The following is a 20,628-nucleotide window of genomic DNA, read 5'->3' as shown; positions in this document are numbered from 1 at the left end:
TGGTTAAAATATTAACTATATGAATTTGAACCATGTTCACATGTTAAAGACCGCTCTTTCTTAATGTGTTAATTTTGTATAACAGCATTCACTCTATTCCCAATTGTTCGCCATGATGTAGTTGGCCACTTTACTGTAAAGAAGCAACAAAACCGTTTGTGAAACAATCAACAGATTTGGTGGTAATATCCCAATCTCATCTTTTGGTACACTATGATTCTCAATTATACTTAGGGATTAGGTAAATGTTAACAGTCAGTCAACTATAGTTTACATATATTAGGTAAAACATAACAGTTAATCTACAAAACTTAATACTTAAAAGAATAAAGATAACAATTACTCAATTATACTTATATAGAACAACTAAACATTAACAGTTAATCGGCTATAGTTCACATGTAATAGGTAAAACTTAACAGCTAATTAACAAAAATTAACATTTAAAAGAAAAAAATTAACATTTACTCCACTATACTTAACATGGAACAAATAAACGTTAACAGTTAATTTTCTATAGTTAAGTTTACATTACTAACACTGCAAAACATGATACACCACTATAAAAATTGAACTAACATAAATTTACTTTATTCTTAAATACTTCCGTTCAAATCATAAAGCAATGGCATAAAACCAAATCTACATTCTCCACAATCAAGCTCTCCTCCACCCTAGCCTTCTTCTCCTCCACCTTCTAAGACCTCGTCATCTCGCAAGCAACACAAACTCCTCATAACTCCTCACAACCGAGCTCACCATCAGATCCATGAAATAGCTAAACCCAGTATCACGTACAATCTCCTCATAACTCTCAAAGAAATCTAATACGTCGCGGGCTTGTTCACGTTCCGGTTCCCGTGTATTTTGGGAAGCGGGGCGTGACACTACATGTTTTTTTTTCACTTATAGCTCACAACTTGCTAAAAACGTCCATCAAAAATCAACACAAAATGAGAGAAAAAAGGATAGAAAGCAACTCAAAAGGATGCACACATGCAAATAGGATAAATTTGAACCCAAAAGACTTCAGCTTTTCAAAAAACAACAAGGGGCCTTATCCCCCCCCCTCACCAGCTCCGACCACCCCACCACCAATCCTACCACCACCAAACTCGGCCAACCCCAGCGATTCCAGCGACCCCACCCTATCCCTAGATTCCTCCAGATCTAGCGATTCCAGCAGAAGAAGAAGAGGCGGCGCGATGGTGGCGGCGGGGTCTACGACTGAGAATGAAGTCATAGAGGTCGAGGGGAGGCGGAGGTGGAGGAGGTGGCGGCGGTGTTGGAGGTTCCCAGCGAGGTTGGAGAGAGGAGGTGGCGGCGGTGTTGGAGGTTCCCAGCGAGGTTGGAGAGAGAGGATGGAAGAGGAGATGGGTTTGTTGGAAGAGAAAAAGAGATCTGGAGAAGGAGAGGGGTAATTTGAGGATATATTCCCTTGGGAATTGTAATTGGGGCTGAATCACACAGATTTCTCATTTTTGGGGCTAATACACATGAAAAATAATACAGGGGGCTGGACCACATTGTATTTTTATTTTTGGGGCCTTGAAGCAATTTTTCCAAAAAGTAATGAAAATCAAAACAAAAGGTGAAAAGAAATTGATTACTTATTCTTGCAATTGGATGTGGGCCCAAAAAATGAAAAGCCCCTTGTTTTTTCAAACCGTTTTGTTTTCTCAAAGGCCCTACCCTCTAAAATAATTGATTGCGGAGAGAATTAGCATGAGAGACAAAACATTTTCGTTAAATTCATTTTTATTTTTCTTTCATTTTAAAAATTCGTTTTGATTTTTTCCAATAAACCACGTGGGCTTCAGGACTTTATTTATTTGTTTATTATTTTTTGAGAGTTGGTTTTCTGGACTTTATTCATTTATCAAGATAGAAGACCCAAATGGCCTGCATTAAAGCGAAAATTACAACTCTACCACGAAAAATCATTCGAAACGAAAAAGAGGAAGAAAGGGGAAAATACAACCGATCAAATTTCAGCGAATCAAGAAGGCGATATCGATGGCAATGGCGAGAGGTCTCTGGGAAGGGCTCTACAGGGTTCTGATGCGCCGGAACTCCGTCTACGTCACCTTCGTCATCGCCGGAGCCTTCGCCGGCGAGCGGGTGGGCCCCCATCTCGCTCTCCTTCCCTCTTGATTTCCCATAAAGTTATTACTTTTAGGGTTTATTGGTTCTCTACTTTATCTGATACCTGTTTGCTAGTTTCTAGGGTTTCTTCGTTCAGATCTGAGATTAAATTATGAATGCAAATTCTATAATATTTCGGGATTCTTATGATCCGAGTGTCATTATAGCTAACAAGTATAGATTTTTATTCTTCTTCCCGTATTTTTAAATGTAATTAACGTCAATTTACCCCCAAATATCTTGATATGATCTGCTATTTAAGTTGCTGATACTTGGATCAGGATAAGATCTGATAATATTTCTGACTAATGAAAGGCACAGCCTCAAAGGGTTGAGGTATGTGAGAGATAAAATCACTGCTAGAATACAGTATTCTTATGATGAATTTAGGCTTACTACCTGTGATAAAGTTGATGAATGAAAGGACTTTGGCATATTTTGAGCACAAGTTTTTCAGTGATTTGGCAAAAAATTCCCTTTTCATTTCATATTATTTGAGGTTACTTCCTAGACTGTTATAATGGCGGATAATCTTTCAAAATGATGCCGGATAACCTATTGTGAAATCTATGCTTACATAGTGACATTTACGGGTGGCGTATCCTAAATTGAAGAAGCTTTAGAATTTTTTTTTTGTGATCTTCGCATATATTGACTTTCGCTTTAATCTATTTATTAATTTCTACCCATATTTAAAGTATGTAAAAGTTTAGGACAAGCTGGTCATGAATAAGGACATGGGGGTACATAGGGATGTTGATTGAAATCCGAAACATTTGGACCACTATGCATTTTGGATCCCTTAATGCATTTGAATATCCATTTATAACCAGAGTGTATTCAAATAGAAAATTTTTACAAACTGCATTTTATTTCAAATGTTAGTCATGTTGAAGAGTTATTAAAGTGAAAATAAGCACAAATTGCTAATTTGAATTTGATATAATTCTTATTTGATAAAAGGGAGTCTCCAATGGTCGAATTCATAGGTAGTTGGATAGCAATATTTTTCTCATCTAAATATTCTGGTTAATCAGGAGTGTAGATGCAAACTGAACTCAGATCTTATTGCTGGATTTAAATTCAAAATTTTTGAGATCCATTTGGATATCTGCACTAATTCTAACATCGAACCTAGCAATGAGATCATATAGCAATATTTGGTATATTTACACCCCTAGAACCTTGACAAGAGTTAGCAGAGTTAACTCTTCCCAAACACAAACACTACAGAATTTAGTTGTATAGATATTAAAGGGTGTTATATTTTCTGAAATCGTAGGCAAAACACTATTATAAGGCAAGATACTTTAGTAATAGTTCCTTTTCTTCGGTGGAACTCGCCTCTTGATGAGATATAGGGTTTCCTTTTATCCCTCTTCTAGAAGTGCACAACTGCTACACCTTTAACTCTTCTACCATGACAAGGCTTAGGGGTATGAACCGTGTGATATGATATGCATGTGCTAACATGGTTGTCACGAATAATAGGACGTAACACCATGAGATACTCCAATAGCTGAATATAAGTTAAATATATAAACAAAAGTTTTGATGCACATTTTTGCCTAAAGTATAGATGAGTATTGAGAACATGTGATATTTGGCCTTCTGATAAATCTATGCCTTAGTGTTGAACCAGTTTCTTTATCTAAATTCTTTTAGCTTCCCTTAACTTGTAGGCTTTAGGATAAACCTATTTCTATGGTTCTTTGGTTCCAGGAGTTTAAACTTGCTCAGGATATAAGCGTACCTTTCTGCCATTTCCTCCCTATGATTTCATTCCTTGGTTTCGCGAGTTTTAATTGGCTAATAGCCTAATACTATAGCCTAACTACTTTTCAACTTCCTTCTTTGATATATGGAAAGCCATTCTGTTGTTCATTATATCCTTTAGTAGGACTTTTTTCACCAAAGAAGATTGTAAAAGAACTATAACTTATGGATAGTCTTTTGTTAAATTGTTCATGAAATCTTGTGTGTAGACGATCCATTGTGAAGCATAGATGATGATATGAATAAGAAACATATGCATGACTTAAAAAAGCAATATAAATAATAAACATAATCATGACTAATACAGGCATAAAACTCTAAACTCTTAATTATAAAAACTCAATGACAAAAGGTGTACTAGCATACTATTCATTACTATTCCTAAATCTATCATCAAGATTCCAAATTAATGCACTAGCATCCAACAGCTTTTTTGTTATAAAAGATGTGATTCTTACTTTTATTTACAACCAGATATAATATACTACTTCCACGGATTACACTGAAATCGTTAAGCCCATACTTTAGTACGATTTAATTTTATGACTACGCATCAGTCATGTGTAACAAGTATCTGAGTGCCAAGTATCCAATGCATATTCAAATCATTAAGCCCATACTTCCACGGATTAATTATAAATTGCCAGACAAATTTTGATAGGTGTTTGCAACCTGTGTAACGAGTATCTGAGTGTCAAGTATCCAATGCATATTCAAACAGGTTCTGGCTCCTTTGAGAGGTTGCTTCGCCTCAGCAAATTTTCATCTGCATCAAATTAGCCATCTGGTATTAGTATGCCATAAGGCATTTCTACCGTATAGGTATCGTTTAGTAACAAATTTCTTGAGCAAAGATGTGTAGAGACGCGAACCATCTTAGTCATTACACAACCTTAAGTCTGGTCTTGTTTACATGCATAGTGGCTAGCAAGCAATACCTCAGCTACTATGCATCTGCCTCTTGAATGTTGCCTTTTTATTTGAGCATTCGGTGTTGGCTGAGGATGAGTTAGCAGGTAATCATCTAGCGTGCTACCTATGTTTTAGGCTTCGCCTGCTGGAGCTCTGAACCATGATAACATGCATTAGTATGTACTGACCAATCATACCCTGCATCGGTGTAACCTGGATGACATCATCGGCAATCGCTTTAGAGGGGTTGGGCATGCTAATTATTGTATGCCTTAGATAAGCCAGATGATACGAGTTTAGGCCTACAGGTAGCACTACTCTTCTGGGAACATAAGACGCCTATCAGGAGAAAACAGCCAACTCTAACCCCACTCTTCTTAAGTCTTGCATTTTCGGATTTATAAATGAGAATCTTTCTTTATGCAGTTTCTCCTATAACTATATTGCTTGCTGTTGGCAAAGCAAAAATCCCACAGTGCTGGGGATGTGATATACTAAAAACTACTGTTACGTGGATATTTCTCACTTGAGGTGCTTTATTTGAGTACACTGTATCTTGTCGAGAATGCTATGTGCATTTATATGTAGAATATTCCATATTACAAGAGAGATTATTTGGTTGGCTGCTAATTTGGTTTATGGTTGCAGGCAGTAGATTATGGAGTTCACAAGCTATGGGAACGCAACAATGTCGGGGTAATAGTTCCACATTTGCCCACATACATTTTACACTACATTTCCGCATTCAATGTATTGTAGAGCAGAGCCTTGTTTATGAATCCCTCCTTTCAGCAGATCGTTTCTAGCTGGCTCATGTTGCTTGACTGTGACCTAGAACTAGGATAATGCGGCCCATCTCCAAAGAGATCTTCCCATCAAAGCTCTGGTTTTGATGTTGAAACTCTTATGCCTGATATCTTTTTTGATTCAGTGTCCTCCGTCTTAGAATTAGGTGTAATTGCAAACAGGCACCCTGTAGTATCACCCAGTCAGTTCTATTTTTGCAAATAGATCCACTGAGTGAATTTTTTACTCTAAAAATCGTTATAAATGTTTGAGGAGGTGGGTAAGACCCCCTATAGTTCTATTGGTGAGGATAAACGTTAATTACTAATTTTTGTTGACTTTCAAAAAGAATTGAAAAAGTTTACTAAAGGGGAGTATTCGCACCTTGGCCAGTACTAAGGGGGTCTATTTGTAATTGGGTGATACTACAAGGGGTCTGTTGCAATTAATCCTTGAACTAATAATACATTTCTCCGTTACGAGAGACCTTATCTTAATGACAGGCTATGTATGCAAGTTCCATGCTTGTGTCATATGCACATCAAATTCCCCATCTTCCCAACCACAGAGTACTAAATTTCCTTCTTTACAAAGCATAGTTCATTGACATTAATCTTCTCTGTTTTCTTCAATGCAGAAGAGGTATGAGGACATTTCCGTGTTGGGCCAAAGGCAGTCGGAGTAATGTTGACAGAGATTCAAATCTCAACTGATTTTGCTTTACCAAACATTTAGCACGCTTTTCTGGAGTTTGTATTGTTTAATAAATATTTAAGAAACTTTTGATGTCGTCCTTTGATGATCTGAACTTTTGTTCGCAGTTTTGTTGATTTATGAGGCTTGTGATTACTTATTTCGCTGGCTAAACGCGAAGAATCGAAATAAACATGCATCATTTTTTATGGATCGCTTGGTATTTTGTTAGTGTTGAATCTTATAATCATGGCCCTGTGATTTTGGTGGATAGAGTACGGATAGTTATTGGCCAATCTCCTGAAAAAAGGCCTTCCTACACTATTTTATTTAAGCATTATCTACTCCTATATAGTTTTAAGGGAAAAATGTGTTGGGGCCTTAAAAGTAGAAAATTCATATGCTGCAGCCCCTCCTAGTTTTCCCAATATGGTTCAGCCCCTTGAAGTGTGACAGTTTGTGCTGCAACCCCTTTTTAGCAATTATTACATGTCAGCTAAGCTAAAATCTCCAAAATATCTTTATTCCCTCTCCTCAATCCCTCAGACCCAACACTCATATCCTCTCTCTCTCTCATCTCCTCTCTCTCTCTCTCTCTCTCTCTCTCTCTCTCTCTAAAACCAAGGGCTTTCTCAAGCTCGTCGTCCTGGCCCTTACCCTCCTCGACGTCACCGCCTCCGCCTAGGCCCCCAAGGCTCCCCTCGAGTTCACCGTCACCTCCCCTCCTCTCCTCCGCCCAACCTCGTCGTCGTAGCTTGCCGTCGCTCCCTGCCTCGTCCTCGACTACGTCGGAGTTCACCTTCCTCTTCCTCTTCCTCTTTCTTCTTCGTCTTCGTCACCTTCCTCTCCTCTAAATATATCAAGCAGCACTTCCTTCAAGTGCATTAGTTCTTCCACACTTTCAAAACCTTCACCTATGAAAGCAAATAATGGTTTTGTTCCAGCTTTTGGTGCTGGTTTCTTGTCATAGGTGAAAGATTCTAATGGCTTGAAGTTTTCAACTCCAACCTCAACAAGATCATAAACATGATGATCATACATACGTCCAAGGACTAGGTTGTGGAGCCGCTTCTTAGAATGGGAACCAAACTGCATAAACCAAAACAAATTTACTACTTAAACAAAATGGAATATGGAAGAGACATTTTTGCATGACTAGCAGTTTTTTCCACTCTCACAGATAAATAACATGATATGTAACCTAACGAATGGTAATAACTACACGTGCATGTGATCATAGACGAATTAAGCATTGCAGCACATGTAAAAGAAGCGTGCATGTGATCATAGACGAATTAAGCATTGCAGCACATGTAAAAGAAGCAAATGATAACTCAAGCAGAAAGATAAAAGAAAAACAGACATGTAAAAGAAGCAAATGATAACTCAAGCAGAAAGATAAAAGAAAAACAGAGGAAAAACAACTTCAAGGTATGATAAAGTTGTTTCCTCGCCCAACCACCACGTCATCCACGCGATCCTCAACACCTTTGAAGAAGAGGAGACCTCCTCGATATGTTCAAAGAAGAAGGGGGAAAGAGCAAGAGGAAGATGACGAAGACGAAGAAGAAAGAGGAGGAGGAGGAGGCCGCTACGGTTGCTCAAGAGATTAATTCTTGCTTCTACGTTAGTTCTAGCTTCTATTACCCTAATTCTAGCTTGTATACAGCCAGTTCTAGCCCACACCTTGATAGTTCTAAACCCAGACTTCGTATTTTACTTTCACACTTATTAATTCTTGCTTCTACGTTAGTTCTAGCATCTATTACCCTAGTTCTAGCTTGTATACAATCAGTTCTAGCCTACACCTTGCTAGTTCTAAACCCAATCTTCGTATTTTACCTTCACACTTGTTAATTCTTGCTTCTACGTTAGTTCTAGCTTCTATTACCCTACTTCTAGTTTGTATATAGCCAGTTCTAGCTCACTCCTTGCTAGTTCTAAACCTAGACTTCGTATTTTACCTTCACACTTATTAATTCTTGCTTCTACGTTAGTTCTAGCTTCTATTACCCAAGTATTATGTATTTTACCTTCACACTTGTGTAATAGAAGCTAGAACTAGGGTAATAGAAACTAGAACCAACGTAGAAGCAAGAATTAACAAGTGTGAAGGTAAAATACGAAGTCTGGGTTTAGAACTAGCAAGGTGTGAGCTAGAACTGGCTGTATACAAATCAGAACTAGGGTAATAGAAGCTAGAACTAACGTAGAAGCAAGAATTAACAAGTGTGAAGGTAAAATACGAAGTCTGGATTTAGAACTAGTAAGGTGTGGGCTAGAACTGGCTGTATACAAGCTAGAACTAGGATAATAGAAGCTAGAACTAACGTAGAAGCAAGAATCAATCTCTTGAGCAACCGTAGCGGCCTCCTCCTCTTCCTCTTTCTTCTTCGTCTTCGTCGCCTTCCTCTTGCTGTTTCCCCCTTCTTCTTTGAACATATCGAGGAGGTCTCCTCTTCTTCAAAGACGTCGAGGATCACGTGGATGACGTGGCGGTTGGGGGAGGAAACACCTTTATCATACCTTGAAGTTGTTTTTCCACTGTTTTTCTTTTATCTTTCTGCTTGAGTTATCATTTGCTTCTTTTACATGTGCTGCAATGCTTAATTCGTCTATGATCACATGCACGTGTAGTTATTACCATTCGTCAGGTTACGTATCATGTTATTTATCTGTGAGAGTGGAAAAAAACTGCTGGTCATGCAAAAATGTCTCTTCCATATTCCATTTTGTTTAAGTAGTAAATTTGATTTGGTTTATGCAGTTTGGTTCCCATTCTAAGAAGCAGCTCCACAACCTAGTCCTTGGACGTATGTATGATCATCATGTTTATGATCTTGTTGAGGTTGGAGTTGAAAACTTCAAGCCATTAGAATCTTTCACCTATGACAAGAAACTAGCACCAAAAGCTGGAACAAAACCATTATTTGCTTTCATAGGTGAAGGTTTTGAAAGTGTGGAACTAATGAACTTGAAGGAAGTGCTGCTTGATATATTTAGAGGAGAGGAAGGTGACGAAGACGAAGAAGAAAGAGGAAGAGGAAGGTGAACTATGGCGTAGTCGAGGGCGAGGCGGGGAGCGGCGGCGAGCTATGGCGACGAGGTTGGGCGGAGGAGAGAAGAAGAGGCAGCGATGAACTCGAGGAGAGAGCTACGGCGACGAGGTTGGGCGGAGGAGAGAAGAAGAGGCAGCGGCGAACTCGAGGAGAGCCTTGGGGGCCTAGGCGGAGGCGGCGACGTCGAGGAGGGCAAGGGCCAGGGCGACGAGCTTGAGAAAGCCCTTGGTTTTAGAGAGAGAGGAGAAAGAGAGAGAGAGAGAGAGAGAGAGAGAGAGAGAGAGAGAGAGAGAGAGGAGATGAGAGAGAGAGAGGATATGGGTGTTGGGTCTGAGGGATTGAGGAGAGGGAATAATGATATTTTGAGGATTTTAGCTTAGCTGGCATGTAATAATTGCTAAAAAGGGGTTGCAGCACAAACTATCACACTTCAAGGGGCTGAACCACATTGGAAAAACTAGGAGGTGCTGCAGCACATGAATTTTCTGTTTTTGGGGCCCCAACACATTTTTCCCTAGTTTTAATGGAGAATCTAAAGAGTTACTGTTTATGCTATATTGAATACTACAATAAATACTGTAGTACGAATGGTAAATCAAACTTTAACCATACTGTATGGGAAATAAAAAAAATGGAGGCCGTGCTTTGCACGAGGTGCACACTAGTATGCACACTAGTATACTTTTAATGGAGAATCTAAAGAGTTATTGTTTATGCTACATTGAATACTACAGTAAATATTGTAGTACGAACAGTAAATCAAATCTGACCCTCTGCATTCAGAGTTACTCTTTTATGTTACAGTAAGCTCCTCCATACTTAAAGTTACTATTCATGCTACAAACCAAATGTAAAAAAACTTGAATTTTTATTAAGTATAGAGGAGTACATATAATTTCTAAAATCAAATGTATTAAAATTTAGATTCTTTTTTGAATACAGAGGAATAGATATGATTCTAATTTTAAGTATACAATAATTAAATCAAATGCATTAAAATTTAGTGGGAGGCAAGTTCAAAATGTAATGCTTAAAAAACTAGGGGGTCGTGATTTGCACGGGGTGTACACTAGTTTCTATACTATAAAAGAAAAAAATTGTAGGGTCCAACATTTTTTAAACATTTTTTCCCTTTGAGAGGTAGGCCAAATTACCAGATTAGTGATTAACTCGATTCTATTTTCTAATATAGTAGTTATTTCCGTTGTGGCATCAATGTGATATTCAGCTTGATTTTTTTAGCACTAAGTTTTTTTTCCTTGACAGCGGCAAGAGTTTGAGGAGGGGGGGATTAAATTTTTAAGGATGACGAGAAAAATTACAATCCATATTTACTCCTCTATACTTAAAGAAGGATCCAAAGATTTACTGTTAACAGTAAATACTATAGTAAATTACTATAGTATGAACATTAAATCTTTGGTCCTCCTGTAAGCATAGAGAAGTAAATTTACTGTTCATGCTACAGTATTACTGTATCATGAACAGTCCTCCCCCGGAACCGACACTTGTCCCATATTAACTAAACACCAGATAGGTATCACCCTATGCAGGATGACTCGGGTAACGTCAACGCTCAACCCCTCCAAAGAGGGGATGAGTCGAAAGGTGTTTTTACTCGAAACCAGCTATTAAGATCGACTCCACGTCTCTTCATTCTATAAGATGGGGTCGAGAACTTCCAAGTCCGTGATGGCCCGAGTAAAAAGGCGTCATTTATGACCCTCTCATAAGGCTGAGAAGAGAGGCAATTTGGCCTCAAATTTCTTGCTAACAATCTATCACCATCACATTAAATGCAAGGTCAAAATCATCAATACTCCAGCCCTAAAAGTCTTAATGACTCATCGGACCTCATCAGCACCGTGCTTCCCTTGTCACCATCACATTAATCGCATAGGTGATTCATACCATTTGCAGTCGACTGCCGACTAAGCTGCCTGCCGACTAAGCTGCCTGCTTGGACCTGATCGAAATTATGAAACTACCCTCCTGAACTGGATATAAATAGGCACACTCTCTATTACAGGAGGGTAAGCAATCTCTTGTGAATAAATACACAGCAATCTTACTTTTTTCTTCACTCAAGCTCACCATATATTGACTTGATCATTGGAGGAATCACCAGAGATTCCAACTCCGATCCTCTCACATATTTATTTGTGTGCAGAACTGAATCCTCTGCTCTATAACCAACAATCAAAGAAGGTTGAGGAACCCTAACAAACCAAAAATCCACACTAAATTTTCATGTTTGATAACTGACATCAACAAGGTTGATACTTGAGCATAAATAAATAATATATTGAAAAATATGGTCAAGTTAGAATATCAATCTAGTAATTTATCCGTGAGAGCAGTGTAGAAAAATATAGTATGATATCACCCAATTGCAGATAGAGTATTTTAGACTTCCCAAATTAATAAACCGTCTAGGGGTTACTGAAGAAAAATCCCAAACTTAAGGGGAATTTTCTGAACGGACAAATTTTCAAAACCGACCCTTTTGGGTTTTTAATTGCAAAAAACGACCGGTTTTGAAAATATTTACAAAAAACGACCTGCTTAGCTGAAAACAGGTCGGTTTTTTTAAATTTTTTTGGGAAACTTCACGGGAGTTGAACTCCCGTGAAGTTTTTCTCATAACAAAACTTCACGGGAGTTGAACTCCCGTGAAGTTTGGAAAAAAAAATTTCAAAAACCGACCCAGTTTCAACTAACTGAGTCGGTTTTTATAAATAAAACTGAAATAGGTCGTTTTTTGCAATTAAAAATCCAAAGGGGTCGGTTTTGAAAATTTGTCCTTTTCTGAACTCTAAACTTAACAAGGGAAACAGTTTTTAAGTTGATAAAGGAATTATCTAGCAATTGAGCGAGATTATGCGGGTCTTCTGACATTACCCATTAAACTTACATACAGTTTTGAGGGGCATCCCGTTAAAGTTCGAACAAATAAAATGTGATTTAACTTGAAGGACTGTATTAAATTATAAAAGGGGTTTTTTAGATACTAGGCCTTAAATCTTTAATAATTATGTATTAGTCCCTCAAAATTTTGAAATTATATACTTGTACCCAAATCTCATAGGTTCGTGCAAAATGGTCCCTCAGTCAGTTTAAAAACGTAATTATGGTTGGGTTAACTCCTAAGTCAACACCTGCAACAATCAAGCTATCCATGTCTCTTATGTTTTAAACTTTTGTGAAGCTCAAGTTTGGGTTAGAGTTCTTTTATAACCATTGGAGAAGAAGAGCTCAAGTAAATTTGGATTTTTTTAAAGTGGGTATTGGGTTTAAATCCATAAAAAAAAAGGTTGGAGAATATGATAAAGGGGAAAACAGCCACTTTGCCTACAATAGTTAGATTTGATAGAACAATCCTACTAAATCTAACATTATTTATTTAAAGGACCATTTTGCAGGAGCCTATAAGATTTGAGAGACTAATGTATAATTTGTGAGACTTGAGAGACTAATATGTAATTCTTGAATATGATAAAGTGGAAAACGGCCACTTTGCCTACAATAGTTAGATTTGATAGAATAGTCCTATTAAATCTAAAGTTATTTATTTGAAGGACCATTTTGTAGGAACCTATGGGATTTGAGGGACTAATGTATAATTTCTGAGACTTGATAGACTAATATGTAATTGCTGAAGATTTAATTTAAGGGACTAATATCTTAAAAAAACCCATTATAAATACAACTGTACTTTTCAGTCAGAGCAACACCCCGCAAACCCTAGCGTGTCGTCGTCGGCAGAATCCAACTAAAAACTCAATTGAATCATCTATGAGGTAAATCTTCTTCTAATTTCATAAAACGAAATAAAAACCCAATTCTTTTTTTCCCTTCCTCCTGATTTAAAAAGCGGAAAATAAATATTCCATAAACATTCTCTCTACTTCTTTTTGATTTCCCATAAATAAACTGTTGAATAACTGATTCAAAATTTGTTATTAGGTTGTTATTTTGTTAGTGGAGTTGTTGCTAATTAGTTTAGATTTTTATGGTGATTAAGTTGTTTTGTAAGCCTATATAAAGGCACTTTTAGTTGATGAATAATATAGAAAAATATTATCTCCTCATCTCCTCTCTAATTTCCAACATAAACAACAAGAACAAATTTTTACTGTAGACCAAAACCAAGTTTTAATTATCAAAATCGACCCTTTTTTTAAGGGAAAAATGCTTCCAGCCCCCAAAAGCCAAGTGAACGTGCTTCTCACCCCCAAGACTTGGTCAATGGGTGTTTTACCCCTAAAAATAAAGATTTTGTTCTCTGAGCCCCCAAAACACAAAACCCAAGACATTAAAACATGTGAAGACCATAATACCCTTCTCTCTCTCTTTCTTTTTTTATTAAAATATAATGATGATTATTTTATTATTTTTATTTTCTCTCTCTTTTTATCATGATGTACCAAGAGGATAGTTGAAATGATTGATGAGGATTATTTTATTATTTTTGTTTTTTATTATTTTGGTTGTTTGTATTGGAAGGTTGTTAAGGTTACGGGTTGGTTGTTAAGGTTAAGGGTTTGTTGTTAAGGTTATGAATCCTCTCTCTCTCTCTTTCTTTTTTTATTAAAATATGATGGGGATTATTTTAAAAATAATAAAAAACGAAAATAATAAAATAATCCTCATCAATCATTTCAACTATCCTCTTGGTACATCATGATAAAAAGAGAGAGAAAACAAAAATAATAAAATAATCCCCATCATATTTTAATAAAAAAGAAAGAGAGAGAGAGGGGATTCATAACCTTAAAACAAACCCTTAACCTTAACAACCAACCTGTAACCTTAACAATCAACCCGTAACTTTAACAACATCCCAATACAAACAACCAAAATAATAAAAAACGAAAATAATAAAATAATCCTCATCAATCATTTCAACTATCCTCTTGGTACATCATGATAAAGAGAGAGAGAAAACAAAAATAATAAAATAATCCCCATCATATTTTAATAAAAAGAGAAATAGAGAGAGAGAGGATTCACAACCTTAACAACAAACCCTTAACCTTAACAACCAACCCGTAATCTTAATAATCAACCCGTAACTTTAACAACCTCCCAATACAAACAACCAAAATAATAAAAAACAAAAATAATAAAATAATCCTCATCAATCATTTCAACTATCCTCTTGGTACATCATGATAAAGAGAGAGAGAAAACAAAAATAATAAAATAATCCCATCAAATTTTAATAAAAAAAGAAAGAGAGAGAGAGAGATGATTCACAACCTTAACAACAAACCCTTAACCTTAACAACCAACCCGTAACCTTAACAATCAACCCGTAACTTTAACAACCTCCCAATACAAACAACCAAAATAATAAAAAACAAAAATAATAAAATAATCCTCATCAATCATTTCAACTATCCTCTTGGTACATCATGATAAAGAGAGAGAGAAAACAAAAATAATAAAATAATCCCCCATCATATTTTAATAAAAAAAAGAAAGAGAGAGAGAAGATTCATAATCTTAACAACAAACCCTTAACCTTAACAACCAACCCGTAACCTTAACAATCAACCCGTAACTTTAACAACCTCCTAATACAAACAACCAAAATAATAAAAAACAAAAATAATAAAATAATCCTCATCAATCATTTCAACTATCCTCTTGGTACATCATGATAAAGAGAAAGAGAAAACAAAAATAATAAAATAATCCCCCATCATATTTTAATAAAAAAAGAAAGAGAGAGAGAAGGGTATTATGGTCTTCACATGTTTTAATGTCTTGGGTTTTGTGTTTTGGGGGCTCAGAGAACAGATTCTTTATTTTTGGGGGTAAAACACTCATTGACCAAGTCCTGGGGGTGGGAAGCATGTTCACTTGACTTTTGGGGGCTGGAAGCATTTTTCCCTTTTTTTAATTACTAAAATCGACCCATTTTATGCAACGTAAGCTTAATCTCATTTCCTAATTAGTCGGGGTTGCCAACCCCGACTGTTTAGGAGTTGTTAAACCCCAATTAGAAGTCTTAAACCTAATTTTTATTGCCCTAAACAGTCGGGGTTGCCAACCCCGACTAATTAAGAAATGTGATTAAGCTTACGTGGCATAAAATTGATCGATTTTGTTAATTAAAAAAAATGGGTCGATTTTGATAATTAAAACTTGGTTTGGGTCTACAGTGAAAATTTGTTCTAAACAACAATTGAAAAATTGCAGGTACTGAGAACCCTGGCACGCATGGCGAGCTTGAACCCATCACAAGATGACGGCCCCGACAAGAAACTGAGAATCACTGCAAACTTCAAGAACAATCTGCCCGTCTTTTTCTTTTAAATTTACTAAATTGTTTGACGATTCTGATAATTATGGTTTTAATATTATGATATTTCCTTGCACAGACTGAAACTAAAGCTGAAACTTGCTGCTCATGGCTTCTACTGCCACTTGACATCATGGCTGACATTCTCTCAAGACTACCTGCGAAATCTATTGCGAAATTCCTCTGTGCCTGCAAGCAATGGCTCTCTCTAACTCACGATGCCCGTTTCCTGAGATCACTGCACGCGAGATCCGCGAGCTACGTAATTATTGATAAATACATTGTTAATGGTAAAGTAGAGCCGTATGATTTCAGTATCGGCGATGGAGGAAAACCTAAGAAGATTTCCTACACATTAAATCTTGGGAGCAACTGTTATAGGTTATCAAATTTTGTTGATGGCTTAACTTTTGCTTATGGTGGATCTTTGTTTTCTGATATATACTTATTAAATCCTATGTCGCGGGCACTTCGGAAACTTCCAAAGAACAATGGTCCTCAAGAAGGCTATTTTATATGAAAGTTTTGGTCTAGGGATCAACATGATTATGGGGCAGTACAAGATAGTTAGGTTATCATCTCTCAGGGTATGTCCTGCTCAACATCCTGTTTACCATGGCGTGAGATCTACACTGTGGGCACTGCAAAATGGAGATGCCTTGGTGAAGCTCCTTTTGGAATGTGGTGTGATTATAAGCCTGTTCTCCTTCATGAAGCCCTTTACTGGATTGCAGGAGGTAATCATCAAGGGGAAGAAAAAATAGGTCTTTTCAATTTCAATATCAAAGATGAGAAGTTTAATTTGGATCAGCGATATCGCTACCCTATCCCAGATTATTCTCTCACATGTCATACTCCTCTTTGAAGGAGTCTGGGGGGGAAGCTTTGGCTTACATTCAGGAATCCAACTGAAAATTACTATGAGATATGGACTATGGATGGTAATTTGAATAGTACATGGGTCAAAGAATATAAATTTCATAACAATAACCTCGCAAGTTTTCACGAGGGTTGTGATGATGTTATGGAAATTGTAGATGGTGATATTCTCTTTAGGTTCTACGATGGAAAATGGCATGTAATTTCTTATAATCCTTGTAATGGAGCTTCACTCAAACTCGTCCTTGGAGGAAACCAAAGTGATTTTGCTTTTTACAAGGAAAGCCTTATTTCGCCAAAAGCTGTCGAAGGTATCTCAAAGACGTAGAAAACAGGGCGGAGGTGAGTCATGCATCGAATATATCTGGGAGGAATTCAGTTGTGATATAGGCATAATGCACACATGAGGAATTGGACACCGTAAACAAAGCTTTGCTTAGAACTTTTACAACGTATTTTCACTAGAGGAATTGAAAATTATCTAATTTGCAAGTTATTATGCAGTATGTTTTGGGATTTCTTGTTCGCGCCTTTAGAATTGTTTATCTGTATCTATAAAAAGTTTGCAGTTCGTATGCAGAGAAGTATGTGGAGCCATTGATTTAATGACTATATTATTGATTGTAGTTTTTTAAGTCAGATTATCCATCTTGTTGGCTTTATGTGCAACAGTTCATGCACTGAATGTATGTTGGTGTATCGCTTTTTTCCCCCAGAGGTATTATGCAAAATCTCTAGTATTTGAAATTTATTTTCCCTCTTATTAGATTAGCCTATTAGTTAATAATTTGTTCTGATCTATGTATATTCGCAGAAGTTCTCTCTCTCTCTCTCTCTCTCTCTCTGCTAAATCATACATATACTCTATGAAGCTACTTTGAGATATGGACTATGGAAGATTATTTGAATAATTCATGGGTCAAGCAATTTAAATTCCACACCATCAGCCTTTCAAGTTTGTGCAAGGTAACGATGTTACAGATATTGTAGATGGTGATATTCTCTTTAGAGTCTACGAATCTGGACAAGTTCATGTCATTTGTTATAATCCTTGTAGTGGAGATTGGCACAAACTCATCGATGGAGGACAAACTAACTATTTTGTCTATTACAAGGAAATCCTAATTTCACCAAAAAAAGTTGTCAAAGGTATATTAAAGATGTATAGAGGGGTGGAGGTGAGTAATGCAACCAAGGAATGGAGCACTGTCTAATTTGCAACTTGCAACTTTTACAGTATACATTGGAACTTGTTAATTTTGCCTATAAAATTGTTCAGCTTTAAAAGTTTACTTTCATCGATAAGAAGTTTTCACATCAGTAGAGAATTGCGTGCAATCATTGATTTAATGACTATATCAATCATCGTCAATTTAGTAAGTAATAGTAGCTGGAACTTGTTAATTCGTGCCTATAGAATTGTTCAGCTTTGAAAGTTTACTTTCGTCGATAAGAAGTTTGCACTTCAGTAGAGAATTGCGTGCAATCATTGATTTGATGAGTATATTAGTCATCGTCAATATAGTCAGTAATAGTAGCCAGAACTTGTTAATTTGTGCCTATAGAATTTTTCAGCTTTGAAAGTTTAATTTCATCGATAAGAAGTTTGCACCTCAGTAGAGAATTGAGTGCAATCACTGATATGATGAGTACATCAGTCATCGTCAATTTAGTAAGTAATAATAGCCAGGACTTTTTAATTTGTACCTATAGAATTGTTCAGCTTTGAAAGTTTACTTTCATTGATATGAACTTTGCAGTTCAGTAGATAATTGTGTGCAATCATAGATTTGATGAGTATATCAGTCATTGTTAATTTAGTAAGTAATAATATCCATCTTCTTGGCTATATGTGCCTGACATCTTTCTCTTCTTAGATTAGCCCATTAGTCAATAATTTGTTTCTCTGTTTATTCAAAGAATTTACTTATGAGATTTTGGTTAAATTAAATTCAAGATTAATTTCTGTAATAGGCTTTCTTGAGATTGTATTGTGACCCCTACTTTAATTGATGATGACGATTATTAGGACATCGACGAGATATGAATATGCCGAAGCATATGAAATGCGATCCTTTTATCGTTCAATTTCTTTTTCAGTTGCTTCCTTCACAAAAAGAGCTGACATGTCTGTATGCTATTATCCTTTTTACTAATAGTTCCTCTACTTTTGCTACTTTATTCTGCAAAACACCATGACTAGAGAAGAAAAAGAAATAGGCTAGTTGAGCATTGTGAAATTCTGCATCTTAAAGTTTTGAAGTTCTTGAAATGAGCAAATCAGTTTCGTTTCATGTAGGTCGATCAAGCTACATGTAACTAGTTTAAATTGATCGCGTTTACATACATAACGGCTAGCACGCAATTTCTCAGACAACGTGCGTTGGTAGTTAAACTTACCTTGCATGTATTTATATTATAAGCTTGTAATTCAGGACCAAGATAACATGCATTAGTATGGGCTGATCAATAATTCCCTGCACCATCAGTGTGACCATGATAACATGCTGATTGCTTTATGCCTCAGACAAGCTAGCACTACTTTCTGGGGTACATAGCATATCTAATAGGAGAAAACAGCTAACTTTAACCCCTCTCATGTCGACGTTTGAATTTTCTACATGAATGCTTGACGATTGGACAAGGTTTACCTGACTGCAATATCTATGTTCAGCATGCTATGTCTATGTGTATATACTACAGGAGATAATATTTGGCCAGCTGCTAATTTAGTTTTATGATTGCACGCCGTAGATTATGGAGCTCACAAGCTACGGGAACACAACCATGTCGAGGTAATAATTCCACATTTGTGCGTATACATGATACGCTACATTTGTTATAGCCCCTCATACAGATTCAATGTACGGTAATTACCTTGTGGTTCACTGTTTATTATGTGGAAATTCTCTAAAGATAATGGAGCCCCCGTCTTCAAAGAGAATAGAAATCTTGCCGTCAGTTTTGGTCAATGTTTAAATTTTGTTTCGAATTACTAAACTCTGATCTGTGTTTTTCCTTACTGCAGAAGAGGTATGAGGACAGTTCTGTGCTGGGCCAAAGGCAGTCCGAGGAATGTTGACTCAAATTCAGACCTCAGTTGAGAGCTATATCTTGAATTCTCCTTTACCAAATATTTAGCACATTTCTCTGGAATTTGTATTGTTTCATAAAAATGAAATAACTTTTGATGTTGTCTTTTACGATCTGATATTCATCCACTATTTTGCTCACTTAAGAGGTTGGTGGTTACTTTTTTCACTTGCTAAACTCAAAAAATCAAAAATAAACATGCATCACATTATCGGTTTTTGGTATTTTCTTATTGCTGAGTTTTAACGTCATGCTGCACTATTCTTCAGAATCGCTCTTTAGGTTATCAATTACGAAGTAGATTCAGGCTGCAGCATTTGTTATGATTGCCAATGTTTAAGATTTCAAGTTGTTTTGTCCTTGCTTTGAGGATACACAGCTTTATTTTTGCCGTAAAACACTCGGAAGGCATCACACAGTTCACTCTTGTATTTTTTGTGGCCATGTGTTGCTTTTTTTTGCACGATTTTCATAATTTTTCAGCGCATCGGGTATGCTTAATAGGCTACTAAGGTTTTCCTAAATGGTAATTTTTTCTCTGTTGATGCTTAGATTCAAAAAATTAAACATTTTCTGGAAGTACAGCGAAAAAGAAGTGTAGTGTTAGTTTTCTTTTCTGCTTGTGAGGTATGCTGCTGATGCCGCCCATGAATCTTGCATTTCAGCTAAAATTGCAATGTAATAACTCAATTTGCTTGTTATGCTTAAAAATATTGCATTTGTGCACTCGTTGAGAAGACTAACTTGTAAGTACGAAATACTTTTCCAAAACCTGAAATTCCAACGAAGACCCCATGAATTTGGTGCAAACACAATTCACATTCTGTAGATTTTGTACACGTTGATTGGAAATTTGTATATATGATGAGGCTCAAATTTGAAATGATATTTTTTGCAAATTTTTAATTTTCTAGAGTTGTTAGTAAGTTTATATATTCATTTTAGTATCTATAGGTTAGAAATTCTCATGGTGTT

At 36.4% G+C, this 20,628-nt stretch overlaps 3 protein-coding genes across 3 annotated transcripts; 2 read left to right on the top strand and 1 right to left on the bottom strand.

Annotated features, from left to right (window-relative positions):
* LOC109836747 (cytochrome b-c1 complex subunit 9) lies at positions 1,910-6,525 on the top strand. The gene is made up of 3 exons (XM_020404741.1): positions 1,910-2,121; positions 5,482-5,529; positions 6,257-6,525. The coding sequence occupies exons 1-3, from the start codon at positions 2,017-2,019 to the stop codon at positions 6,302-6,304; spliced, it is 201 nt and encodes a 66-aa protein (XP_020260330.1). The 5' UTR covers positions 1,910-2,016; the 3' UTR covers positions 6,305-6,525.
* Positions 7,108-8,754, bottom strand: LOC109838259 (ribosome production factor 2 homolog). Its single transcript, XM_020406716.1, has 2 exons — positions 8,644-8,754; positions 7,108-7,401 (listed from the first exon to the last, which is right to left on the bottom strand). The coding sequence occupies exons 1-2, from the start codon at positions 8,752-8,754 to the stop codon at positions 7,108-7,110; spliced, it is 405 nt and encodes a 134-aa protein (XP_020262305.1).
* Positions 15,600-16,201, top strand: LOC109838258 (putative F-box protein At1g50870). The gene is made up of 2 exons (XM_020406715.1): positions 15,600-15,680; positions 15,761-16,201. Exons 1-2 carry the CDS (start codon positions 15,600-15,602, stop codon positions 16,199-16,201), a joined length of 522 nt encoding a protein of 173 aa, XP_020262304.1.

The sequence above is a fragment of the Asparagus officinalis genome, chromosome 4 (genome assembly GCF_001876935.1).
Source record: "Asparagus officinalis chromosome 4, Aspof.V1, whole genome shotgun sequence".
In the NCBI taxonomy this organism is placed as follows: domain Eukaryota; kingdom Viridiplantae; phylum Streptophyta; class Magnoliopsida; order Asparagales; family Asparagaceae; genus Asparagus; species Asparagus officinalis.
Note: the sequence above shows the minus strand (reverse complement) of the source record. Positions and strands in the feature narration are given on the sequence as shown.

Excerpts from the sequence above, each read along its gene's own strand:
- LOC109838258 (XM_020406715.1), top strand. The coding sequence starts at position 15,600 with ATGGCGAGCTTGAACCCATCACAAGATGACGGCCCCGACAAGAAACTG. Across the intron at positions 15,681-15,760 it reads ACTTCAAGAACAATCTGCCC|ACTGAAACTAAAGCTGAAAC; the intron begins GTCTTTTTCTTT and ends TTCCTTGCACAG.
- LOC109838259 (XM_020406716.1), bottom strand. The coding sequence starts at position 8,754 with ATGTTCAAAGAAGAAGGGGGAAACAGCAAGAGGAAGGCGACGAAGACG. Across the intron at positions 7,402-8,643 it reads AGATTGATTCTTGCTTCTAC|TTTGGTTCCCATTCTAAGAA; the intron begins GTTAGTTCTAGC and ends TGGTTTATGCAG.
- LOC109836747 (XM_020404741.1), top strand. The coding sequence starts at position 2,017 with ATGGCAATGGCGAGAGGTCTCTGGGAAGGGCTCTACAGGGTTCTGATG. Across the intron at positions 2,122-5,481 it reads GAGCCTTCGCCGGCGAGCGG|GCAGTAGATTATGGAGTTCA; the intron begins GTGGGCCCCCAT and ends TTATGGTTGCAG. Across the intron at positions 5,530-6,256 it reads GGGAACGCAACAATGTCGGG|AAGAGGTATGAGGACATTTC; the intron begins GTAATAGTTCCA and ends TCTTCAATGCAG.